Source organism: Musa acuminata, chromosome BXJ3-3, assembly GCF_036884655.1.
Source record: "Musa acuminata AAA Group cultivar baxijiao chromosome BXJ3-3, Cavendish_Baxijiao_AAA, whole genome shotgun sequence".
NCBI lineage: Eukaryota > Viridiplantae > Streptophyta > Magnoliopsida > Zingiberales > Musaceae > Musa > Musa acuminata.
In genome coordinates, this window is record NC_088351.1 from 10705090 (window position 1) to 10731815 (window position 26726).

A 26726-nucleotide genomic window follows, 5' to 3' on the forward strand; every position below is an offset into this window, starting at 1 on the left:
CAGCGTTCACTTGCTTTTCCAGCCATGCATTTAGCCTTCCGCTCACCTCCGTCTCATTGACCCATGTAGTAAAATAAATTAATCTAACTTAAACATCAATAGTAAAATCCAAATATCAACGTCAAATATAAATCAAAAAATTAAAAATAACTATTCGCCATATAAAATCAAATTATAAATGTCATCCAAGTAACTTGAGACATAAATCCCCTTATGAAAAATTTCTCTCATGTCTTTTATCATTCTTTCTATATTTAGATACTAAATCCTTATGAACACTAATAAAGAATAATCCATACTAAATTCATCCTATATTTCTCTTACATCTAATGGAATAAAAGGCTAATTACATATTATCCTTGTAATTAGCTACTTTTAACATTTCGATCTCTACATTTTCAAAAGTTATATTAGTATCCTTATGCTTACGAAAGTAAAACATTAAAATCTTTATATAGGATTGAAAAGATAATTTTATAGGGTTAAAAATCAAGAGAGAGGTTTTATTGGAGCAATGGATTAAATATTTCACCTTCATAAGATGTCAATTTAACTTTTTAAAATATAAGGATCCGGGTGCTAAAGATAACTAATTACATGAGGTAATCTATAATTAGCCTCAGAATTATGGAGCCGGAATCTTTAGAATTGTTTCTTTCTATAAAAAAAAATTCATAGTTGAATTCTTTATTTCTTGCCTAATAATAGCTCTAGAATTCAGTAATATTACCTGCCTCAATATATATATATATATATATATATGTATATATATATATATATATATATATATATATATATATATATATATATATATATATATATATATATTGATATCAACTTCGTCTCCTTACGAAGCACGCATAACCTTACCAAGCTATCGATAGCAGCAGATCGATGAGGCCGTCCTCCATCTTTATCCTCCTAGCGGTGGCAGTCCTCCTCCTCCACCACCACCTCCTCCCCGGCGTGGAGGCATCGGTGGAGAAGGCGTGCAGGGAGGCGGCGAAAAGCAGCCGCAAAATCAACTACGACTTCTGCGTGGCGGAGCTCCGCCCGTACCCGGGGAGCCAGGTGGCTAACCAGAAGTGGCTGGCGGTGATCGCGGCTAGCTTGACGAAGGACAAAGCCACCAGCGCCAGCTATAAGGTCAAGGGTTTGCTAGCCAACACGAGTGATACGAAGACGAAGAAGTGCTTGGAGTCTTGCGAGAGCATCTACGAGGACCTACTCTCCGACCTCAAAACGTCCATCCTGGCGATCAAGGAGGGTCGCCTGCGCGACGCCAAGACTCATCTCAGCGCTGCTGTGGACGCGCCCAGCACCTGCGAGCAGGGTTTCGAGGAGCTGAAGGTTCCCTCACCCTTGAACAAGGAGGACTCCGACTTGACGCAGATCAGCACTATTGCTTTAGCCTTCACCAATGTGCTGGGGTGACTTGCATGCCTAGCTTTGATGTGAAGCTCCTCTTCAGAATAAAATGCATTCATTTTTTCTTTTTTTTCTTTTTTTCCTTTTCGGAAGGTATTATTATTATTATTATTATTATTATTATTATTATTATTATTATTATTATTATTATTATTATTATTATTATTATTATTATTATTATTATTATTATTATTATTGTGTTTCATGCTGGGTCTCTTCAGGGAAAGCAAGTAAAAATACTTTCCCGAAAGAAAAGTATTGCCGTACGTATTTATTTTGCATATTAGGATGAGAAAAATATTAATTTGATCAAGAAGTAATCACATGGAGCTTCATTTAAATCAAGAATAATTACTATTTTGAAAAAATCATTTTTTGAATTTTATTGTCATTGGAAAATCAAACTAGAAATATTCTAAGAAAAGGATTCTTTTTATTTACGTGCAATCAAATAAAAGATTTTAGAGAAAAGTTATTTACCTATTAATTTTAACTCGATTAATTAATTAGTTTATCATATATGAATTAAAACCCAACAAATTAATAATGTCTTCAATTCTAAATATGAATCTGATCTTGGATTCCTTTTTCTATCTAAAACTATTTCAAACCTAATAAAAAAAACACAACAATACTCAAGTCGGTTGTAGAGATTTTGAACAAACTAGACCCATTACTATCTTTAATTTTAATAGTTTTACGATAGTGTCTCAAAAACTAAAAACTCTCATGTAAAACAAGCTAGGGTTCGAGGAGTTAGTTCATGTCTTACATAAGATAGAAGCCATGCTAGTATATGATGTAGTTGGCTTTCATGATTATCTATCATAGCTGATGTGATCAACTCAATTTAGTCTAGTGTTAATAGGAGCCAATTATGAAAATAAAAAACAAAACAAAAAAAAAAAATCATGATGCCGAGATGGAACCTATATAATTCAATCGTAAGATAAATATATATCCAAAAGTTAATTATCCCACTAGCATATATTAAATACCCGAAGGAATACCGATGGATGGAGATATTTTAGCTCATGGAAAGAATGTATATTCTTTTATTAGCGGATGAAAACAAACCCATATCACACTCAATATTAGTGATTAGATGATTTGATTATAATATAATGATGTTATTATTATAATTGATTTTGATCTTCCACTTTATTGTTTTAGCTTTATATTGCTTGTTTGCATCCGATTTATATTGCTATCAGATCTAAGTTGCAATATTGCTATTCATGACAATTTGAGGGATTCGATTTAGGGAGAAAAGCATTTAAAGTAAAACAATAACTAAAAAGTTCTAGATTGAAAAGCTGAACAAAAGAAATTTCTCCGTACTGAATACAAAGATGAGAGCACTTCTAATGAAAGATAATTGTATATCGACGATTAGAGATAGACCCAAAGATTTTGCAAATAACAAAAAGTTGTAGGAAATGGATGGTAACGAAATCGTCAATCATAAGATATATGAGTAGGAATCCATATATGTCAATCATAAGATAAATATATATTCAAAAGTTAATCATCCCATTAACGTATATCAAATACTCGAAGGCACACTCAACAATGAATAAAGAAGTTTAACCCTTGGAAAAAATTTATATTCTCCGAATAGCTAATGAAGACAAACCCATATCACATTTAATATTATTGATTAGATGTTTTGATTATAATAAAATGATATTATTATTCCAGTTGATTTTGATCTTCGACTTTATTGTTTTAGCTTTATATTTGCTTGTTTGCATCCGATTTATAGTGATATCATATCTAAGTTGCACCATTACTATTCATGACAATTTGAGGGATTCGATTCAAAGAGGAAATCATATAAAGTAAAACAATGACGATAAAGTTCTAGATTGAAAAGCTCAACAAAAGTAATTTCTCCATGTTGAATATGAAGATGAGGGCACTTCTAATGAAAGATAATTGTTTGCCGACAATTGGAGACGGACCCGAAGATTTCACAAATAACAAAAAGTTGTAGGAAATGGATGGCAACAAAAATGCCAATCATAAGATATATGAGTAGGAACCCGTATATGTCAATCATAAGATAAATATATATTCAAAAGTTAATCATCCCACTAACGTATATCAAATACCCGAAGGAACACTCAACAACGGATGGAGAAGATTTAGCCCTTGGAAAGAATTTATATTCTCCGAATAGCTGATGAAGACAAACCCATATCACACTCAATATTATTGATTAGATGTTTTGATTATAATACAATGATGTTATTATTCTAGTTGATTTTGATCGTTTACTTTATTGTTTTAGCTTTACATTGCTTGTTTGCATCCGATTTATAGTGATATTATATCTAAGTTGCAACGTTACTATTCATGATAATTCGAGGGACTCGATTCAAGGAGGAAAGCATATAAAGTAAAACAATGATGATAAAGTTCTAGATTGAAAAGCTCAACAAAAATAATTTCTCCATATTGAATATTAAGATGAGGGCACTTCTAATGAAAGATAATTGTATACTACTAATTCGAGATAGACCCAAAGATTCCGCTAAGAACAAAGAGTTGTGGGAAATGGATGGCAACGAAATAGCCAATCATAAGATATATGAGTAGGAACCTATATATGTCAATCATAAGATAAATATATATCTCCAAAATTAATCATTCTACTAGCATATATCAAATACTTGAAGGAACTCAACAATGTACAAGAGAAGTTTTAACCCTTGGAAAAAATTTATATTCTCCGAATAGACAAACCCATATCACACTCAATATTAGTGATTATATGTTTTGATTATAATATAATGATGTTATTATTCTAGTTGATTTTGATCTTCGACTTTATTGTTTTAGCTTTATATTTGCTTGTTTGCATCTGATTTATAGTGATATCATATCTAAGTTACACTATTACTATTCATGACAATTTGAGGGATTCTTTTCAAGGAGGAAATCATATAAAGTAAAACAATGACGATAAAATTCTAGATTGAAAAGCTCAACAAAAGTAATTTCTCCATGTTGAATATGAAGATGAGGGCACTTCTAATGAAAGATAATTGTCTACCGACAATTGGAGACAAACTCGAAGATTTCACAAATAACAAAAAGTTATAGGAAATGGATGGCAATGTAATCACCAATCATAAGATATATGAGTAGGAACCCATATATGTCAATCATAAGATAAATATATATTCAAAAGTTAATCATCCCACTAACATATATCAAATACCCGATAGAACACTCAACAATAACAAATGGAGAAGTTTTAATCCTTGGAAAGGATTTATATTCTCCCAATAGCATATGAAGGCAAACCCATATCATACTCAATATTAATGATTAGATGTTTTGATTATAATACAATGATGTTATAATTTGGAATTGAGGAATTTGGTCATGATTTGAACTAAAATCAATCAACAAGCCAAACTCAACCCGTAAGCTAGCTCGGCTCATCCCGACATAAGCAATCATGTGAAGTGCACATGACCAATCTATGGGCTATGGGTTGGCCCAGCCTAGTATGTTGCATGAACATTCATGTGTAGTGCATATAACCAATATATTAACTGGCACAACTTAGTCTAGTGTTATGCAACCTAACCCGTTAGCCATACTTTATTTGATTTAGGTCCAAACATTGATTGAACCAAATTAGATTTGATTGGTTTAAATTGATTCAAGGTTATTCCGAACTGGTTTGACTTATTCAAGTATATTTACCTAAATTAAACTCAATCTAATCCAAATTATATCAATCGGTGGTTCCAAACCAATTAAATAATAATTAAAAATTGATTCAATTAGGTTCTAGTAAATTGAGTTCAATTACATTCATTGAGCTATGTTTATATCAATTAATGACTAATTGATATTATTTGAGAATAATGATATTCAAAAAATAAATTGAGATGTTTCATTATATTATTTTATCCCAATATAGATATTACAATATGAGATTATTTTGTTTCTCCACCTAGAGTAAATAGCTCGATTCTTTTTTAGGATTAGCAGGCCATTATATGTGATGACTAGATAGTTCCTCCATCCGTCATTGGAAGAAACGTGTCCTCATTTTAGCGAGTGAGGAAAACCACTTCATCTGTTGTTGAAAGTATAATATGAGTTTGTCTACATCTGTTGTTGGAAGAAACGTATCCTCACTTTAGCGGGTGAAAAAAATTACTTCATTAGCTATTGAAAGAACGATATGAGTTTATCTTCATATGTTGTTAGAAGAATATAAACTCATGTTGTAGAATAAAGTCTATCTATCCATTGTTATGGGAGTGCTTCTTTGAATACTTGATATACACTAGTGAAATAATTAACTTTTGGATATATATATTTATTTTACAATTGATCGATAGGGATCATGCTCAGTATTATTAAAAAAAATTATTTTTTATTTTTTAGAAAGACCTTTCAGTAGCACTCTACCTAACAACTTGATTAGCAACACTGTGGCATATTCTTCAAGAGTACTAGCCTTCGCGTCCTCTTGTCCTATGCCAAGGCCTTATGAACCCAACTTTGCCTCCGCAAGTTGAGTCGCCTTAGTTCCTCCATCAAATGCTTCTCTGAGATAAGGTGCATGTGCCCAAAAGCTCCCTTCGCCTTTGGCACCATGCAAGATGAGTCTGCTCCGTCAGAATGAAGGACCCATGGAACAACATGATCCTGCTCTTGCCTCTGCAAGAGTTCATGTCCTTGACCTTTGTCCAAGTAAAGCATTGTGCCTCCGCTCCATGTTCCATCTTCTATGATGGCTCCCTTCATGCGGCTTGGATACTTCGCCAAGTTACACCCAAGTTGCTCCTCTCCTCGTTTTGCATTGAGTTGATGGTGGCACTCGTGCCCACCATTCCACGAATCAGCCCTCCCTTGAGTTCGATCTTCATATCGACTCCTAGTGTGCCTTCATTTGTGTTGTCTTAGATTGCTCCCCCACTTGATCTCGCAATGCATCCACCAATACATTCTCTCAAGCGAGATCATTCGACAACTCCTCACCGCTTGCTCAATTCATTGAGCTTCGTGGAGTTGTTGTTTGTTGAGATACTCCTCCTCAACATGTACGGTCTGTTGCACCTGATTCTCCCTCTGGAAAGCTGGGACTTATCCCTCCTAGATATCTATCCCGTTGGAGTAGTATCTCTCTTCGTTTTGAAGACCACCATCCCCTTGGACTACTCCAATTTGCTGAACAAACTGCATATTGTTCTGCCTCCTGCAAACGCACTTGCTAGATTGCAACTCTACGTCAATACAGCCCCCACTGCACCCCTCAAGGCCTAGCAATATGCTGAACACACTACACACTTCAGCCTCCTACGGACGTATCCTTCACATGCCGAAGAGAAAGTTTCAATGCTTCATGGTGCCAAGTTTCAGTCGCCTTGGGATGGCCACGAACATTCCACTGTCCACATACAAGTCGTTGCATGAGTACCAAATTCTTCAAGTTAGCAATTCCCATCACCTCTATGAGCTTTGCACAACTCTTTCAGTCGCTGAGCAACTCATTCCACCATGCATGGTCTCATCCTTTACCAAGCGTCTCGCTTGTCTTGAGTACCATCAAGTATGGTTGTCAACGTTGAGCTGTAGCTCAAACTCAGCCATCCCAACCTTTGTGTGCTCCGCATTCTTCCAAGCTTGTCTATTCTCATGGTGCCTCTTGCACGAAGGGTTGGCCATTCCTCTGAATACCAATCTCAGATGCCCGCTCCTCCGAGTGACTTATTTTCCCTACATCTCCATGCCTGTTTTCTCCCAAACGATCGCGCGTGTGCTAACTGCCCTCAACGCAGCCCCGCTAGGTCCCTCACGTTTGCATGCTAAGTGTTTCTATGAGTGCTTGTCCCACTCTGATACCATCTGTCACGGACTTAGCTGATTTTGCCTAAGTCGTGTAGCACCCTTGCATGTCCGTCCGCAAAGGTCAACCTTCCTGAAGCCTCCCATGTTCCATTAGGGCATACAAAAGAGAGAACGGGTTAGAAAAAACGCCTCCTTCGGGATCCACAAGCAAACATTTCCGAAAAACACTTCGTAGACAATTCAAATTACAAACATACTTTATAAGCTCTGAACAGTTACACAACAAAGGGTCAAAATGGTACATTATAGATCGAAAATCTCTCACAAGTGTCCACATGACACAACCTTTATTTATACGCCTAAAGCGGCCACCAAACTCAACTAAAATGGGACTATTAAGCCTTCGGTCGTCCCTCTACATGTTGTGCAAAGCATGAACATACCAAAAGATATGGATATACATAAGCATTACATCAAACATCCTGTTTGAAAGTTTGTTCATGACAGAACATCGAGGGTAGTGCTACAGTCACTGCGAGGAGGAAGAGTTGCTGCCATGTTTCTATCTCCGTGAGGGGGGATGTGGTGTTGAAGCGGCCGGGATTAAGAAGGGGAATCGATGGTGCGTGCGCTGCTAGAGTTGAGGTAGGGCAGCGCAAGGATATGAGGAGGAAAGGTCACTGACCGAGGAGCAACGATGGTAGTGGTTGAGGAGGAAGCAACGAGGGTCGCGGCTAGGGATAACAGCGATAGTGGTTGAGGAGGAAGCAGCGAGGGTCGTGGCTGGGGGCAACGTCGCCGATGGTAGAAGCGACGAGAGGGGTGGTCCGCTGGCTGTGAAGTAGCGGTCGTGGCCCTTCTTGCTCGAGCGAGATGGGGCAGCGAGGAGGGAAGGTCGCTGGCTAGGGAGCAACGACGGCGGTGGTCGAGAGGCCGGGAAGCAGCGGCAGCGATGGTCGAGTAGCCGGGAAGCAACGGCGGCGGTAGATAAGGAGTTGCCTTGCAGCAGCGATGGGGAAGAAGGGAAGCAGGGGTGCGGGCTGAAGTAGGGGCGGCGGTGGGGAGGTGAGTCACCCTGTCCGAGAAGCAGCGGCGGTGCTGGCGAGGGGGAGGTTGGTGGCCGGGGAGTAGTGACAGCGATGGAGAACGGGTTGCCCTACAGCGACGGTGGTCGAGCAACCAGGTAGCAACGGTAGTGGCCGAGCGAGATGGGCCAACGAGGAGGGAAGGTCGTTGGCCGGGGAGTAGTGGCGGTGCGAGCGGTCGGGAAGCAACGACGACAGTGGAGAAGGAGTTGACTTGCTGTGGCGGTGGGGAAGAATGGAAGCAGGGGTGTGGGCTGAAGTAGGGGCACGGTGCTGAAGAGGGGAAGGTTGGTGGCCAGGGAGCAGCGGCGACAGTGGAGAACGAGTTGCCCTACAGCGGCGGTGGTGGTGGAGAAGGGGAGCGGGGCAGTGGCGAGATGGGACGCTGGCAGCATCGTCTCCTGACAGCGGTGGTGGCTCGAGTGGGAGGCAACGAGCGACGGTGGCCTCTAGCTAGGAAGCGAGACGATGGTGGTCGTTGGCCGACCTCTGGCTAGGAAGCGGGATGATAGTGGTCGTTGGCCGAAGAGCAGCAACGGCGGGTAGGCTGGCCACAAGCTGGGGAAGCATGCTACGACTTCTTCTTTCTCTCTTTTTTTTTTCGGATGATAACTGCAGCGAGAACGTCGAGAATCACTACTCGGATACCAAATGATAAGACCCTATGATTTTATCATAGAAGAAAGGAGAGAAAATGAATGATCACTTCGAGAGGATCGACCTCCTTGATAACTTCGAGAGGATCGGCCTCCTAGGATTTGTCAAAAGACTTAATAATATTTCATTGTTAGTCGAAAAAAAACGATTACATCACTATTTATAGAGTTCCACCTAGAGTCCACCAGGACTTGGATTCTTAATAATAAATAAATATTAAATAAATCTCTAATAATATTATTCAAAAGCTTAGAAAATAAAAAGATACTAACATATCAACTTCAAAATAATTAGATACACCGGAAGATTGATTTTGAGATATAAGCATCATGAATAAGAGAATAAGTTATATAAAAAATTAGAAAGAGTTATATAGAAAATTACTTATATGATAATTATGAATTCTTAATAATATCTTTTATACTCACAAATACATAACTACGGATCTCTGGAGTATTCCACCCTTATCCTAATAAATTTATAATCATAATAAATTTATAATCACCTTCATGGATGATATTTTAATCTAACTCCAAAAATATGACAAAACATAAACACCATCTCAGTATAATTTTGAAAGTCCTATGATAAAAGAAATTATATGTCAAATTAAATATATATAATTTTTAATTCAATAAAATTATGTTTATCGATTATATAATTTTTTATGTTAGTATATCTATTGATCTTAAAAAGATATACCTAACGTGACCTTCTAATATTTTAGATATTATAATCTTCTTAAGTTTGATTAAATATTATAAAATATTTATAAAAAATTTAAAAATAACAACACCATTATCAAATTGATATAAAATAATCTGAAATCATTTGGGACACAAATGTCAACGAAATTTTCATTCATTTGGGCCGACAAATGTTAACAAAATTTTTAAAAACTGAAAAAAGAAATAACTAATACTCCCTGGTGATTACTTTAAGGACTTAAACGTTAAGGACTTGGTAGCTTATACATCTAGACAATTAAAACTTCATAGGAAAAACTACCATACTTACAATTTAAAACTAACAACCATCATTTTTAACTAAAAATTTAGATACATTATTTATACGAAGATTTTTAAAATCTTCTCATAAGATTCTCTAAGTATATGTTATCTAAGAACGATGAGAAAGCAAAATTGATTAAACTTTTTAAAGAATTATGATTTTAATATAAGAGTAGAAGGGTTTTCTCATATCGAAGGAGCATGAAAATATTCTGCATGAGAATTATGAATGGAATGTTCAAGAGATTGAGAGGATACTGCATTACCTGCAACTATATCTATAACGAGAGAGACGACTGAAGCTAAAAGAAACCCAACAATTCTAGTTCAAAAACTAAATCCAAGTGAATGTGAACCAAAAAACAAGATGAATAAGGTAAAAATACATGTAGCCATGGGTTGTAAAAGTTATGTTGCAACTACATCTTTAAAGCTTAGTCAAAGACCGAACAACAGGAAATCCTACATGGCAGATTCCACTTCGGAGTCGGCATCAACAAATTCGGGGACCACATTGTTCCTCCCTCGTAGACGAGAGGAGATGTTGTCGATTGCATTGTTCAGCTGGCTGATCTTTGAATTCAGTGTTTGACGAGTTTTCTGCTATCGAAATTCAAATTCATACCATTAGAGAAGTCGATGAATATATATCAAACTCGTATGGTTGCTTGCTAGTCAATTTATTTATCACCTCTAACCCGTCATCATAATAAATTGGTCGCTTGGCCTTCTGAAATCCAGACTCATTTTCATTCAACAATGATCTCCTTATCTGCAAAAGCCAAAAAGAAGCCACATTTTCAGGAACTCACAATACTGAGGAAGTTAAATTTAGTGGCACGAAAACGTAACAACAATGTTAACAAAGAATATAAAAGAATAAAGCACATGAAGTTAAGGAACATGAAAAAAATGAATAACCTAGTAGTTCTACAGAAGGTCTAAGGAAACAGCCCATAGTTTTATGCATCTTACATGCATAGAAATACCATCATCTGTTCCAGAAATGCAGAGAATGGTTTATTTCTTTAGGATAGCTACTCAATGCTGTAAACAAGATTCTGATGGAGAGGATTTTGTAGTTATATTTTACTTTGCCCATCTGATGTTAACCTAGGTTGTAACAAAAATATTAATCTATCACATCAATAATTATTCCATGTACCGGTGTTAATTCCAAAGGAAGACAATCTAAGAACTAGCAAATCTAAAAGTTGCATTAGTATCTTTGGAGACGAAAACAAGAAAACAAGTTCCAGCTAGCAAAATATAACAAGCAGAAGCAGTGAAAAGCATAAGCTAGCACTGAATCCAGAGTGCTTTTCACATGATAAGTGAAAAATGTATAATCTGTTCTGCAAAAAGATTCATCACCTGCGGAGCAAATACATAAGCCAGTGTTCCAAAAATAGCTCCTCCTAAAAGAAAACCTGCAACAAAATCACCACCTCCACCTCTTGAACCATCACTGCATGTAAATTAAAAAAGTTCATGCTATTGTAAGAGATCGAAAACAACTGGACTGAAAAACATAAGTTAAAAACAGAAATTAAAACCATATCTCTATGATTTCAACATGAAGATAAAAATGACAGGTACATATCATGCATGCAACAATGATTAAATAAGGCACATGCTGAAACTGAGTTACACAAAGTCCAAAAAAATATTGTGATTGAACTTCAAGTGTGTATTGTCAGGACACAGTATAAATTATTCCAATCTCCGGTGACCTATACAATAACAAGGATCACATGTCCAATAATGCAAGAAATGTATCTTGCAATTAAAAAGATCAATAATAACAAATACCAGAAGAAGCAAAAACCAATAGGTTATTAATTGATGTTGAAAAAAATCAATCAAGAAGAAAATTTCACTGAACTGTTGAGCTGAACTACACTTGAATCAGATCTGCAGACTAGGCCTTATCCTTTCAAAACACTAATAATAAAACTAAAGAATGGTAAGACCAACACTAGACAACCATAATAAATGCATTGAGTTCTGTGTGCTTGTTCTCACTGGATGAGAATTTGACATGCCATCCAAAATACTAAATTCAATAAAATTAGTCTAACAGCAGCCTAGAAGCACTAATTGTCAGTATATTACAGTGCCAAGAATGTGAACAAGACATATTCTGATGCTACTGATAATCTGTAAAATTAGAAAAGAAGACTGAACTCTCTTTGGCTATCAAGGAAACCAGGAAACCATGCTTGCCTGGTTAATGTATCAGAACTACATAAAGAAATCCTAGCTATAGATAAAAGGAACTTTGAAATACAGTAGCTACAATTATTTCTTTAACTCTCTTCGGCTATCAAGGAAACCAGGAAACCATGCATCCCTAGTTAATGTATCGGAACTACATAAAGAAATCCTATAGATAAAAGGAACTTTGAAATGCAGTAGATAGAATTATTTTTTTCACTCCACCCAATTTCACCCCATTCCCCACCCTCAACCAAGGAAAAACTAAAAGAAAAAAAATATTTGAGACATGATATCATAAACATCAGTAAACAATAATCACCTGTACTCAGCACGGACAAACAAATTTGGGCGGTTATCTTGCAGCTTTGATTTCTTAGGAACAGCCAAATGAGAATGATACACACTTAAAGATTTGAGCTTCTCATTCTGTAGGCCAGATTTCTTTGACTGCGCTATACCACCTAAGGAAAAGAGAAAAGCATAGCATAATCAACTTCAAGCAGATATTTATATGCTAATCTATCCATAATTCAACTCCATGTAACAAAACGTATGTTGTCAATATGATGTCAATGTTGTTCAGGTTAGTTATAGAGAGATGATAATAGCGAATATGATGAATAGGAAAGACTGAGTGACGTAGCTTAAGTTTTGGGAATAAACAGAAGCTAAAACAAATAATATAAATAGTTATATATAATCATATACGTATTTATATGTATATATATATATATACAAACATATACATACATATACATACATACATAGATATACAAATAATATAAATAGTTATATATAATCATATACGTATTTATATGTATATATATAATCATATACATATGATGTGTATGAATAACGTTATGATGTGTATGAATCCACTTTTTTCAAAGACAATCAATTCATCAGATTTTATCATCCTTATAAGGTGAAGTCTACACTGGAAACGAAAAATGTATTGTAGGAAAATTTACAGCTTCTCAAAATCATTTTCCATTTAATTACTTCTTTAACATGAAGTTCTGTTGTGTGCCCAACTCGGGTCAAACATTCAGAACTTAAAGCAATAAACCCACCACAGAAAAAAGATCAACAAAAATTGACGAAATGCTGGAATCAAATCAATAAAAGATATTCTTGTGATGCCGAGATTCACAATCTGAGAACAACAAACAGGCTAAAAAATCAAAGCACCGTATAAAACTGGAACACATTCCAGAGATGAACCAACGAGATATCAAGCATCAGCACTACGACGCCGGAAAATATAAGCGGGAGAGCTAGATCTCACGCCACATCGCCACGCTCGAAGAATCAACAACGATATCTACCCAATGAAAAATCAAAATACGCACCAATCGATCGAGAAACCCTAGCTTTTCGGAACCCAAACGGAATCGACCCGAGGAACCATAAAAATCAACTGGGCAGACGCCGCACAATATGCACAGAAATGAAATCGAATAAAGAACTCGGGGCTCACCGGTTAGGGAGGGAGTCGCGAAGGAGGTAGCCGTCGCCATAGGAAGGGGGAAGAGACGGGGGAAGTGCGCACGGCTGGCCTTTGTGACCCTTTCACAAGGGGGAAGCCGGTGTTGAATCCAGCATTCCGAAAATACCCTTGATGAGGATTGGCCAAGAAAACGCCAGGATGTGATTGAGACCGTCTGATGGTATCTAAAGGGTCTATGGTTTATCCTTGATGGGTTTTTTATTGGTCTTTGTAGGAAACAAAATGGGCATAATAAATTTGATCGCGCAGCTGCCTCGATGATACCAAGAACACATGCGGTTTAACAAGTGTTGGATGCTATGTCGTTGGTAGCAGATTTGATGATATTAGTATGCAAAAATAAATAAATAAATACATTTATATTTAATACAGAAAGATTACACATGTCATGTTGTACACATCAACAATACCTCAACACTGGACATTTGAACTGATGGATGAATCATTAACAGCTTTATGACGTCTTGTACATTATTATACAAACAATTATAAGTGGATAGCTCGCGTAGCCATCTCGAGTATCTGATGGGCATGTCTCTAATTCTTACGATTATTTATTGCACTACAAACGCCTTAAAGTATATCATCATTCCTATTTAGATAAGTTATTAAATTAAATCATCTAACAATTAAAAAAAATTTATTGGTTATGTAGTTTTCTAAGGTCTCAATAAGTGGATTTGACATATTTGAAAAAAAAAACTATAATTAGATTTGAATCGTCATCGACCTAGGAAAATCAAAATATTATATAATAATATTAAAAATATTTTTTTATAAAAATGCCCATTACCACGTTAATAAGAACTAGAAAAAATAAATATTTCATGCACTAATATAAATATGAGTTTCTAATGCACTTTTGAATAGGTACATTCTGGAAAAGAAATCTGAGAATTTTTTTTAAGACCATTGCAATTTTTAAAAAATTTTGTAGAGTATCATTTTGCCTCTACCTCTATTGGACTCATAATCATCTCTATCTTTGTACTTTAGCCTATGCCTTCAGACGTACAAATCTACCGCATATGTGCCTCGCCCTTATCATTCTCACCCGTAGCATAAGGGATCGTTGGGCCCTACCACTCTAATTTACCTCTTCTATCCCATTAAACCTACTTTTTCTTCTGGAGCTTCACTAATACATGTTGAACATGTTGCTGCATATCTCGCCCTAGTTGTCACATTGCATAGACAGTTAACACTGAAGGGGCAAGCGAAGGGCTACTAATGAAGGAGGGGCTATAGTTGTGGAGATAGGGATGAGTTTGATAAGACAAACGAGAGGTGTGTTAGGACGACAAGGGCTACCGATCATGATCGAACACAATAAGGGCGAGGCATGCAGGAGTAGGTTTAACGGGACAATGAGTCTAGTGAGGCCAATGATGCTGGGTGAAGGTGATACCTAATACGATTAATATCATCATTTAAAAAAAATGCTCTATAAGAATTTTTGAAAGTTAAGATGTTAATTAAGATTTTTTTAATATATATATATATATATATATATATATATATATATATATTAAGAATTCGACCCATTAGAATTCTATTTTCTTTCCTTGACTCACACGTCAGACTAATCATGTTTGGCATATTTTTAGTGTTAGATAACCAACTCTGATAGTAACAAATAATATATCAAAAATTTTACTAAGTTGGTTAGCACATATTAAGTCATATTTTGATTGTGTAAGGGGAAAGCTGAATTCGTATATAACCTAATTCTTTTATTCAGTCGGTCTTTAAGGTCTCAAAATTCACTCTTTTAATCTAAACCCTATAAAATTACGAATTTTATATTGAATAATTTTCAATAATGATTGAATAATTTTCTTCTAATACTTAAGTCTTGAATAATTTTCAAGTTCATATTGTGTTAGGACATATCGATGCAATCTTTTTTATAGAGGTTTTCCAAAATCGCTACCTTTAGATGATACACTACTCATACGAACGTAGTGTATTTCTATATTTCAAGCATAACCATCGATTTCAAGCTTATTTCTATCTTGCAGCATTAACTAGACAGATGTCAACCATCTGCCAGTTCATTCGATCGACGTTCATAATGGTGAGGCCAGATTTGCAGTTTTGACATCGTAACAATCTCGCAAGGTTCTAAGCCCTCAATCTAAGCTAAGCAAGACAAATATTCTTGAGGTGTGAAAACTTTGATGTATCAGAATTTTAGACGCTCAACGTTAGATTAGTGTGACAGATACGACGCAACCTTCAAATATTAATATATGCAAGTTTTTAAGAAATAACAAGTATAATATTTTGAAGCTTTGCATGCATGTGCCAAATTTGTCCCGGAATTGTAATCAATCAAATCAAGAGATAATTATAATTTATTGTTGTTATCATTGTCATCATTACAATAATTAATTCATATCCATTTAAATATTGTTCTAATTATGAGATGAAATCTTGTTTTGAAGACTAAAATAAAAAAATATACGGTGTTAAATATGGTGAATACTTTAATGGGATTAAAACGAGAAACAAACTTTTAAGTCTATGCGAAAAAAACAAAAAAATTGGAGTTGAGGGATTACTTAAAGAAAATATATATATTTATTTACTTTTAGTATAAATATGAAAGCAAAATATTTGATGTTTACGTGCATATTAAAATTCAAATTAATATTTTGAATGCTATTTCCAAGTTCTGCAAGGGTATAAAAGTAAAGAAACTCGCTCTTCTTTTCTGATCCTTCCTCCGTTCGGCGTCGTCGTCTTCCTCGCGGGAGTGGGCATGGCTTGATCGCCTCAAGGCCAAAACCTCCCACACTCGGAACGGAAACCCTTTCGACACACGCCACGAAGATGGCGCCGATCAACAGCAACAACATCCCCATCACCGAGCTCTTCTGGTCTCTCCTCGACAAGGCCGACCGCAAGTTCTCTAGGGTTCGCGATCTCCCCATCTACGGCCGGAATCGGTGAGCCAAATCCCCTCGACCGCTTCCTGCTTCTCCTTCGTGGCCTCCGGTGGACTCCTCGATCCCCAATCCTTATTTCCTTCTTGAATCGTTTCAGGAACGATGCGGATCTCCACAAGGCGTTCAAGATCTATACCCAGCTCTGGAAACTGCAGCAGGAGCACCGCCAGAAGCTGGTGGAGGCGGGGCTCCGGCGGTGGGAGATCGGTGAGATCGCCGCTAGGATCTCCCAGCTCTACTACGGACAGTACCAGCGGACGAGCGACTCGTCCTACCTCGCCGAGGCCTACATCTTCTACGAGGCCATCCTCAGCCGTGAGTACTTCCGGGACAGCAGCGGAAGCCCGGCGCAGCAGGACATGGCTCTCGCCAACAAGCAGCTGAGGTTCCTCGCACGGTTCCTCATCGTCTGCCTCGTGCTCGGGCGGCGGGAGATGATCGCCAAACTGGTCGTGTTGCTCAAGTCAATGGTGGATGAGTGCAAGAAGAGCTTTCAGGTAGGCCTTGATTAACAAAAGAATGTTCCGATTGCGAAACATTGATTGGTATAAGTAGACACATTGTGAATGTGATCATTCTTGATTTTTTTTGTTGGTTTAGAATGGATATGATCGAGTTCTTCTTAATTGCTTAAAATCATCAAATATTTCAAAGTGAAGTTGCCATAAACATCACATCTCATGGTAAGATCATATGGATCACGTGTTGCTTTAATCATAAGGATCGGATATAAGTAAGGCCCCATGATTCTTCTTAAGTTGAGCCTTCTATTGCTTTGAGAAAGCTAACTTCGTCATTAAGGTTAGATATATGGCCATCTGATTCTTCTAATGTTGAATCTATTATTTCGAGGAAACTTTCTTCTTTCTGGTGAATCTGTTAGGATCTAAAACTCATCAGTTGTCAATTTTATTGAAGCAACTGGTGATATTAATAAAGTGTCTTATACGTCTTAGATATTCGGAACTAGGCCTTGATGTTCTGATTGTTCTCAAACAACAAAATTTTGGTTATAATGCAACAAGTAAAGGAATTTCTTTGCTTTCTAAAATATCACAATAAGCAGTCGATAATATTCTGTATTGTGTTCTTTGTAAAATGCAGGAAACAGAATTCAAAGAGTGGAAGCATGTGGTTCAGGAAATAGTCAGGTTTCTAAAAGTTGATACACCATTCATGAACATGAGGCCTTTAAGATATAGCTTTCTCTTTGATGTGCATCCAGAGTCACTTCCTATAGTGGCTTCTAGCTACACCAAGAGGAATCTGGTTTTACGCGACGTGATCCTGAGCAGCTATCATAACAATGAGGTAAATTGTGCTTATATTTCCTGTTAATCCTCCTTCAAGTGTCATGTTACACTGTTGAAATATTTTAGAAACAGTAATGGCTAATGTGCTTTATGTGGCCAGGTCAAGTTCACAGAGCTGACTCTGGATACTTTCAGGATGCTTCAGTGCCTGGAGTGGGAACCATCTGGTTCATTCTCAATGAGGAGTGGTGCTGACAATACTCATTTTGGAACCGGGACTAATCGTGTCAATCTATTGCAGGATATTAGAGATCATACATTGCCGCCTAATCCAAGAAAGCTGATTTTGTATCGGCCTTCTGTTACACATTTTCTTATGGTGAGTTTATCAGTGCTATCCCACATTTGCATCTTCTTCTTCACCAATACCTTCTGTGCAGGTCCTTTCGACAATTTGTGAAGAGCTCCCTCCTGATGGGATCATGTTAATATACCTCTCAACTGCAGGTTAAACTGTAATTCCATTATGAAATCATAGTTTCATATGTTATGAAAGACAGCTGATTTGTTTCATCTTAAAATATTGCAGGAGGACCTGCACTGAGTAATCCTGTATCATTAACTTCTGAAATTTCATTGGATGCTGCTGAGAAGATTGGAGAGAACTTTAATAATCTTGAGTTGTCCTCCCCGGTGAGACCCCCACATGGCAGACCTACCCATACATCCATTCGGAACAAGGAGAGCCACATTGTTGGATCTGACCAACAGGGTTGCTTGTGGTTTGGTTCTCGTGGAAATGGAGGTACCTTTTCGTGTCTTTATTTGACATACCAACAGTTGTTTATTTAGTCATCAGATCTATCTACAGGAATGACATAATTGCACACAAAATGCTCATTCACCTTATGCAACTACACCTTGATAATCAAAATTGCTGGCAGTATTGTGTTCTTATAATTGTCTTGAGACCTGTTACCGTACTTAGTATCAACAACTTTTTTTTTTTCTCTTTTTCTCAGGTTCAAACTTCATTTACCCTTGCGATTTGATTCCATTTACAAGAAAACCAATTTTTCTGGTGATTGACAGCGACAAAAGCCAAGCATTCAAGGCAGGGTTGTCAGCTCAAATGTTCTCTTTGACATTCTGGGACTCGGAAGACTAGTGCCTGGACATAAAAAATGCACACATAATTTTCTATTTTAGTTAAATGAAGTGTTATGTTATCTTTCTGTTCTTACAAAATGAATTGCAAATATATCACTAAAATTCAGGAATTAATTGCTACAGATAGTAATATGAGGTGCATGTGGATAAAAAGCATAAAATACTGTGACATTAGGAAATTGCAATATTATTGTTTTACATAGGAAAAACTTTTAACCTTATCAGTTTAATTGAAATATCAAGGAATGCCAATCAGATATGAAAGACAACTAATAACTGCTGCATTTGAATGAATTTTTCATGATAACCTAGTTGATTAAGACTTCAGTTTGTTTGTTTAATGTGTCTCTTTGATTATAGTTCAGCTTAGTCATTGCATAACTTTGTGTCTACTCTTGATATGCAATTATGAGGTTCAATGTTCCTTCAGTCATACATGAAGAGTGAGGTCTCATGTTAGTACTTATCGTTGAACATGCTTTTTCACTGCTGCATAATATTATAAATTATAATTGACAACTATTAGCCAAACCGAACTCATTGGTAACAAGAAAATTCTATTAATTACTCGCCTTAATTTTACAAGCTCCGATTTCAACTAAAATATATTCTAGAACAGTTGTTTGCATTGGTGATTACCACATATTTACAATTGATTAAATCATATTTAATCAAATTTCTACATTTTATTTTTTGAAAATGTTCTTATAAGATGCTTTTGGCAGGTTAATGCAAATGTGATAGGTTCAATCGTAAAACTTTTGCTGAAGCCGGGACAAAGATAAAGTTTGGTCTTAGAAATGTTTTTGGCCTTCCTGTGACATTTCATGGGTCTGAATAAAGAAAAAAAGGAAAAATTTGTTATTTGTATTTTGTAGTGTTCTTCATCTTTGCATGAGTGATTCTTTAATATCCTTTTCACATGTTTAACATAGAAGGATATTTCTCATGCTTTCTTGCTTATAAATAACTGGTATAGATTACAAAATCTGTTTCGATCAACAAAAAACTAGAAGTTCCCATTTATTTCATGCTATCTACATCTGTGGTGTTCAAAGAGTAACAAAGTTAAATTGTAAAATTTCTCCAAATCTAGTTTTTCAGTGTGTCTTATGGTCCTGGACTGAAGTGTTTGTTACTCTACCATCCTTTGCCTTGGATGGTGCTGTTTTTTTTATATTTATGACAACATTTTATACAGGTTATACATGGAGCTGAGAAAGGAGAAACAACAGCTATACTTCTTTCACCAAGTTCTAGACCTCCGCCGTTGACATCTTCTAGTGAGTATGCTCGTTTTCAAAATGGGAGCCAATTCACTATGTTCCTCACAGCACCAGTGCAAGCTTTCTGCTTCTTGATTGGTATTTCTGGCATAAATTTTGATAGGGTATGTCATTTAGTCTTCTTGTTTCTTTATGCTCATATTTTGTTTTTCACTTCTTAGCAACTTGTTTTTATTGCTTTGACGCTAAGAATTGCAATTGTTTCAGGATAAATATGACAAGGCTGAGAAATTACTGTCATTTTCATTGAATGAATGGGAAAGAACATTAATAACATCAAATGGGCTACATCCAGTTTGGATTGAAGTCTTGGGTGACCCATTTTTGAGGCGGCTTCTACTCAGGTCACCTTTTGGATTGTGGAAATCAAACATTAAATATGTCATTGATTTCATACTTTGATATACTATTGGCATCTGCTTCAAGAAAAATGACCTATCAACTCTGTTGGATTCTGGCCATAATTATGCACATTTATTGACCGTTAGTCTCCTTTTTGCTAGCGTCGTCTGAAACCTAAAATCCCAGTGATTCTGTATAACTCAGAGACCACTAGTTGCCTAAAGAAAAATAATTGTTATTTATTTGACTCAATTTTCCTGCTTCTGAATCATAACAGGATAGCAAGCATTCTGATGACTGTGTGCTGCATGTTTATGTCATTATTTTCTCATACTTATGGTGCATAGAAATTTATAATTTCTGTTGTTAATTAATAAGGTGACATTTCTTTGTTTGGCTTTGTGTTTATTGTTGCAGATTCATTTTTTGCGAGGCTGTTCTTGCACTTTATGCGCCAACAAGGCATCAGGAGGAATTCCTCCCTGAATGCCTACCTCATTTACCAGACTCGGTCAATCCAGAGAGTGCTATTTCTCAATCTGCTGTAATGCAGCTTGCCGATTTCCTTGGTGTCACCAACCAGTTTGTGTTTGCGGAAGGGATTGTGCCGTCCGAGACTGGCACCGATGATGCTGATAGGATCGTATCTTCAAATGCCCAAGAATGCCATCTGTCAGATGCTAATGGGAGCTGACGAGACAAAACATGCAAAAGACATCCAATCTTTTGGTTAGTAATTTGCATCAGCTGAAAGTGGGACTTGAACGAATGTTCAATCATATCATTTCATATATGTGAATCAAGTCTCATTTCGTAGCAGCTAACGGATGTTGGGAACACAAAATTGCAAGGGCTTGGATCTTCGAGGCCCTTCTCTTTCAAAAACTTATGTAAAACTTGTTGTTACTTCAGAAATGGATATGATGAGTTGTGCAGATTGGTAAGAAGCCTTGATGTACCGATGTGTATTTTTCTCACCGATTTGTCTTGAGCGGTATACAACACTCAGCTTGTAATGCTCTGTTTTCACTTCATCATCTTTGGCTCCTCTTTTCTTTGTATGCGTTTTGTGTAATACTTTTTCTTGCCTAAACATCCTTGTCAGTATTTGTTACTGTAGATTGCGTAGGTTGTCGTCAAAGGTTTGGAGCCAATAAATCCTGCTCGAGTTTAGAACCAAGTCAGATGTCGGGAGACCATGAAAACTCGAAGGTAGATAATATAAAAACTATGTTGAGACTTGGTGCTTGGAAGACTCAGAAAGTATAGTGAGCTTGAAAATTAGTGCATCGAGCAATGAGGTGTCACATAAAACTTTTTATCCTGATATTAGATCGACATGTTAAGGTGATTTAGGTGCTCAAGATTACCAACGAGTCGACGTTGACGTACAAGAATGATTCGACCAACGTGTCGAATTATTTATTTCTTTATCAGAGATATTTGTATCTTTAAATATATATTTTATATTATAAAAAAAAAACATTATATATATATATATATATTCTCTTATGATATTATTATATGTATATTTTATACTTTAACATAATTTTAAAAGTTTCATTAAACATATGATCGGATCGATTGACCCACTAATTCAACTAATAACATAATTATGAAGTATGATTAAGATGTCTACTCAAAGAAAACACGTGGCATCAATTAGTTGGTGAGGAATGACAAGGTTATGGAGACTTAAGGATTAATGTTTGATTATGCATGATTAAGATATCTAATGAAAGAAAACACATCATCAGTTGGTAACTGCGTTTAAGAACATATTTCTATTTTTTAATGTGCATTTTGATAAAGAAACTTCGTAAATATGAAATTATAGAACATTTTGAGTGTTTAACAAATGATTAGATTAAAATTATATTTTAAATATTTATCGATGTAAGTTTTATTTGATAAAATTATATCTATCTCGAAGATTCATTGAATATTATATAATAAATTTATCTTTCTAATATTTTTTGAAATTAAATACATAAATTAATAAGTAAAATAAATAAATAAATAAATAAATAAATGTGTATAATCTTACAAAAAAAAGTGTATGATCCATACTTTGAAATTTTCAAAAATTATATTAGTATCCTACAAATGTTAAAAGAGCATTTGAAATGTAATATCTAAGTTAAATATGATTTAAAAAAGATTTATCAATCACTAATTTATATTTAAAATATATATATATATATATATATATATATTTTAAACCCTCAATGGGCATTTTAAATATGTTCTAAAACACACACCCATATAGAGAAGTCAACGACACATGATAAGTTGCAAAGAGAGAATATAGCCCAACATTATTCCAGGGCCTAAACAGTGCCCTATGCTACCCGAGTGGGGCCAATCATTGATTACCTGGCCTTAAGAACCATTCAAGTCCCTCTCAACAAAGATGTTCAAGTTTTGAGGCATGGGTTGATGGGTTGAGATATCATTGCCCTATCGAAAGTTAAAGACCAATATTTGTTGTTACCTTGTGCATCGATAGGGCTTAACAATGTTATATAATCCTTGTAAAGATATCTTTGTGTCATTATCCAATGTAGATGATCAATCAAGCTTGACCTGTGCCAAAAGAGCTAATATCTAAACTATTTTCATCCTATCCTATATGAAGATCAAAATCGAGAGAGATTCTCGAGATTGTCCCTCCAACTTCAAACTTAGTATTTCCAAAATGGGTATGAGAGGAGAAAAAGAGTGACAGATCTAAAAAAAATGTATTTGTATTCATGTCAATCCTTCTTCCACCATGAGAAATTAAAGAAAGATGAATACAAGCACACTCTCTTCTCTTCCCATATTCCCCCATAAAAGAATATTATTATTATTATTATTATTTTGCTGATGTGGTGTATTGTATACGTTGAGTCTTTAAAATTTACGGTGACATGGCAGCCACATGTCGAGCTCCATTCGAAGATGAATATTCCCCAATGCGTACTTGAGAGATCAAGAATTCAGAGTCGATAAAGTGTATTAAGGTTCATAATTGTGGCTTCTTGAAGATACATATATATATATGGTGTAGGAGTTGTGAGATAGGGATACGTACATAGCTAACTAACGGTGATCATTTTCAAGGTTGGCTACTTTCTCCGTTGTCATTTTTCGGGTGTTTACCTAACTCATCTAAATTGGGTTTCCAATCCAAGTATTCTTCTGAGATTAGGTAGATGGTTGGTTCTTGTAGATCCATTGTCCGACTACTATACATATGAGTATACCTGTGGGACATAAAAGGTCGCAATATATGATTATATAGAATACTGCACAACCAAATACACATAATTAATAAGCACTGACGTCCCCCGCATGACTTAATAATTCTATTGCGTCTTTTCAGCATCCTTTTTCCCGAGTCAAAGTTGCTGCAAATATATAAGGACGGACGTAGAAGAAGGAGTACACTTTGTGAAGATGGCTTGTTGCCCAAGGAATGGATGCGACTGAGTTCATCCACCTAATGAGCAACTAATCATAAGACTATTTGTTGCCGAGAAACTGACTGAAGAGGACACTTGCTTCTTTGTCATAGTCTGAGGTTGCAATGTGAGACCACACCTCAGTCTTCTTCCACACAGACACTGTCTCTTTCGTCTTATACATTTTTTGTTCTTCGTCGTTACTCATCTCCTACTCTGCTGCCTAATTGTTAAACGTTAAACGGTTCATCAAATGTTTCAGGCATTCATTTCCATGATGTGAGCTTTCCTCAAACAAAGGACCGGAGGAGGGTGTTCTTCTACTATTATTACCAGCTGAACATAACATGAAACAATCTCAAGTCTCAACACACACCCAAAAAACCAAGATGTACACGACCAGTATTTTCTGCATCACAAAAGTCATCTACCACCACTTCTCTTCCTGCGCGAGTGGTGCTTTCCTTGAGCTGTGGCTCCTATGGTGCATTTAGCCATGGCGGCATTTGACTGCGATGACGGATAATATGATATTAGAATTGAGATCAGCTAGAGATTTGAAGCAAGCATGAAGTATACATATAGATTCTTACTCTATGATTTCTTTCCAACCAAAATCGTCCAGGTTTAGTGCATCCCAAGCCTCGAAGGGCGGCGAGGTGGGCGTGTTGGTAGATCCCTCGAGAAAGATGGTCTCGTTCTTACTCATGTTCTCTGGAGATGAAACCAACGAAGGTGCAGTAACTGATGCCGGGATCGTACCGGAATTTGTACCACAGTCTTTGCTCGTCATCATACTCTCCGAGCTTGAATCATCTGCAGATGAAGGTGCAGCTGTTTGTCCACCATTCACGGAAAGGATTTGTTGACCCACCGGCAACAAACTGGGAAGACCGAGTGATCCGTTGACGAGACTCGAGAGCTGGGGGGTCAATGCGAAGAGATCGTTCACTTGGTGGTGGTTCTTAGGAACAGCTGATCCAAGGAGACGGATGAGGTCCAGATTTGGAGCGGGACTACTGCGGGTAAGGAGCCGAACGAGGTTCTGCACCAAATGCAACTCGATCAAGCGTGCAGCATCTACTTGTAGCTGAAGGGAACTATCGAGACGGCTCGTCAAGCTGGAGAGCAGGCTGAGGTCGGTTCTTGGCTGATGCGTCACGGGGTCGATGCCCATCTGCAGCAGCTTCTTCCTCAGAGTGGTGTTCCAGAAGTTCTTGATCTCGTTGTCGGTCCTTCCGGGCAAACGGGTGGCGATGGTCGACCACCTTCGGTCGGAGAAGACGATGGAGAATTGCTTAAGACCCAAACCACTGCGACCAAACGAGTGAAAGAAGAAAGACGTACTTGTTGCCGAGAACAGAGTGGAGTTGGATGATGAGCTTTTCCTCTTCGTCTGTGAACTTCCCCCTCCTGATGTCCGGGCGGAGGTAGTTTGTCCAGCGCAGCCTGCAGCTTTTGCCGCACCGGTCGAGGCCGGCGAGCTTGGGCAGCCGCCGCCAGTTGCCCTGGCCGTGCTTCTGAATGTAGTCCGTCAACTTCTTATCCTCGTCAGGCATCCAAGAGCCCTTCTTGACGCCGTGCTCATCGCAACATGGTGGCCTCCCCATGCTTCCCACACTGAGGAAAAGGAAAGAGAGTAGCAACAACAAAACCAGTTAAGGATCCGCCTTAGGGTTACAGAATGTTAGGTAGATGGAGCTGAGAGGAACAGTAAGTAACCTGAGAGTAGGAGGGCGACAAGGGTTGTGGTGTGGGTATGAGCTTGCTTTGCCTTTGGGGATCACAGGATATTTATAGAGGGGGATTAATCTTGTTTTGTCTTGCAGCCAAAACAACATACTATAATGGAACCCTACTGACGAAGGTCAGTCTTTTCATGTATGGCCTTTAATTATCGTCGTGAGGAGCATGGAAACAGCCTGCAAATGGAAGCTTTGAGAAAGGGATATTACTATAATCCCACGTACGAACGATATAAGCCCCTTCCGACGCGAGGGATTCTTTACGTAGGGCTTCTTTTGGCAGTTTAGCAGAGACAAGTCTACAGGGTTTATACGCGCAGTGTGCCATCGTCAAATAGCTTCAAGAGGAACCAGCCTCCCTCTCTTCTTCCTCATGCAGCGGTGGGACCCAGACGAAGAGAAGCCACCTAATTGGCCCGAGTTGGGGACTCATGAGGCCGCAGCAGGGGGAAAACTGCGTGGTTTCCGCCCACAGAAACATGCATGGTTTGAAGGACGACTGCAACGACACAGGCACTGTCGAAAACTTGTTTATTGGATTCCCAATCGTCTTCTAAGGATTTCCCTCAGGGATGAAGATGATGATGGCATGATCGAGTTGTAGTATTGCACGATCAATCGTCTTGTGGTATTCTGATATTAGGTTTTCACAGTGGAGTTTAAATGTTCGAGGATGAAGAAATAGGTTATTGATTAAGCAAATAATAAACAGGGAAACGTTCGTAAGTTTACACATCTCCTTTTCTCTTCGTGAAACGAACATGCCTTATCCAGAATCTACTTAGATTCAATTACGGTTTGGT

At 37.1% G+C, this 26726-nt stretch overlaps 4 protein-coding genes across 6 annotated transcripts; 2 read left to right on the forward strand and 2 right to left on the reverse strand.

Moving 5' to 3' along the window:
• Window positions 1-894: 894 nt before the first annotated feature.
• On the forward strand, window positions 895-1434 carry LOC135633926 (putative invertase inhibitor). The gene has a single exon (XM_065143933.1). The coding sequence runs from the start codon at window positions 895-897 to the stop codon at window positions 1432-1434; it is 540 nt and encodes a 179-aa protein (XP_065000005.1).
• An 8863-nt stretch (window positions 1435-10297) lies between these two features.
• Window positions 10298-13855, reverse strand: LOC135634350 (uncharacterized). 2 transcript variants are annotated; one of them, XM_065144761.1, is made up of 5 exons: window positions 13701-13855; window positions 12540-12681; window positions 11375-11468; window positions 10692-10772; window positions 10298-10600 (listed from the first exon to the last, which is right to left on the reverse strand). In XM_065144761.1, exons 1-5 carry the CDS (start codon window positions 13738-13740, stop codon window positions 10463-10465), a joined length of 495 nt encoding a protein of 164 aa, XP_065000833.1. In that variant the 5' UTR covers window positions 13741-13855; the 3' UTR covers window positions 10298-10462. The 2 variants fall into 2 exon arrangements, with proteins under 2 accessions (XP_065000833.1, XP_065000832.1); XM_065144760.1 differs by having other exon boundaries at window positions 10298-10603.
• A 2592-nt stretch (window positions 13856-16447) lies between these two features.
• On the forward strand, window positions 16448-21769 carry LOC103973411 (uncharacterized). Of its 2 annotated transcripts, XM_009387970.3 has the most exons (11): window positions 16448-16681; window positions 16779-17178; window positions 17786-17992; window positions 18095-18313; window positions 18375-18441; window positions 18524-18739; window positions 18957-19048; window positions 20306-20494; window positions 20598-20734; window positions 21150-21461; window positions 21553-21769. In XM_009387970.3, exons 1-10 carry the CDS (start codon window positions 16566-16568, stop codon window positions 21424-21426), a joined length of 1920 nt encoding a protein of 639 aa, XP_009386245.2. In that variant the 5' UTR covers window positions 16448-16565; the 3' UTR covers window positions 21427-21461; window positions 21553-21769. The 2 variants fall into 2 exon arrangements, with proteins under 2 accessions (XP_009386245.2, XP_009386243.2); XM_009387968.3 differs by having other exon boundaries at window positions 21150-21769.
• Window positions 21770-24074: 2305 nt separating this feature from the next.
• LOC135632812 (transcription factor MYB41-like) lies at window positions 24075-26028 on the reverse strand. Its single transcript, XM_065141603.1, has 4 exons — window positions 25901-26028; window positions 25526-25798; window positions 24772-25446; window positions 24075-24688 (listed from the first exon to the last, which is right to left on the reverse strand). The coding sequence occupies exons 1-4, from the start codon at window positions 26017-26019 to the stop codon at window positions 24658-24660; spliced, it is 1098 nt and encodes a 365-aa protein (XP_064997675.1). The 5' UTR covers window positions 26020-26028; the 3' UTR covers window positions 24075-24657.
• Window positions 26029-26726: the final 698 nt, after the last annotated feature.

Excerpts from the sequence above, each read along its gene's own strand:
- LOC135633926 (XM_065143933.1), top strand. The coding sequence starts at position 895 with ATGAGGCCGTCCTCCATCTTTATCCTCCTAGCGGTGGCAGTCCTCCTC.
- LOC135634350 (XM_065144760.1), bottom strand. The coding sequence starts at position 13,740 with ATGGCGACGGCTACCTCCTTCGCGACTCCCTCCCTAACCG. Across the intron at positions 12,682-13,700 it reads CGCGACTCCCTCCCTAACCG|GTGGTATAGCGCAGTCAAAG; the intron begins GTGAGCCCCGAG and ends TCTTTTCCTTAG. Across the intron at positions 11,469-12,539 it reads TTTGTCCGTGCTGAGTACAG|TGATGGTTCAAGAGGTGGAG; the intron begins GTGATTATTGTT and ends ATTTACATGCAG.
- LOC103973411 (XM_009387968.3), top strand. The coding sequence starts at position 16,566 with ATGGCGCCGATCAACAGCAACAACATCCCCATCACCGAGCTCTTCTGG. Across the intron at positions 18,442-18,523 it reads AATATACCTCTCAACTGCAG|GAGGACCTGCACTGAGTAAT; the intron begins GTTAAACTGTAA and ends AAAATATTGCAG. Across the intron at positions 20,735-21,149 it reads TTGAGGCGGCTTCTACTCAG|ATTCATTTTTTGCGAGGCTG; the intron begins GTCACCTTTTGG and ends TTATTGTTGCAG.
- LOC135632812 (XM_065141603.1), bottom strand. The coding sequence starts at position 26,019 with ATGTTGTTTTGGCTGCAAGACAAAACAAGATTAATCCCCCTCTATAAA. Across the intron at positions 25,799-25,900 it reads TGTCGCCCTCCTACTCTCAG|TGTGGGAAGCATGGGGAGGC; the intron begins GTTACTTACTGT and ends CCTTTTCCTCAG. Across the intron at positions 25,447-25,525 it reads CACTCTGTTCTCGGCAACAA|GTGGTCGACCATCGCCACCC; the intron begins GTACGTCTTTCT and ends CTCCGACCGAAG.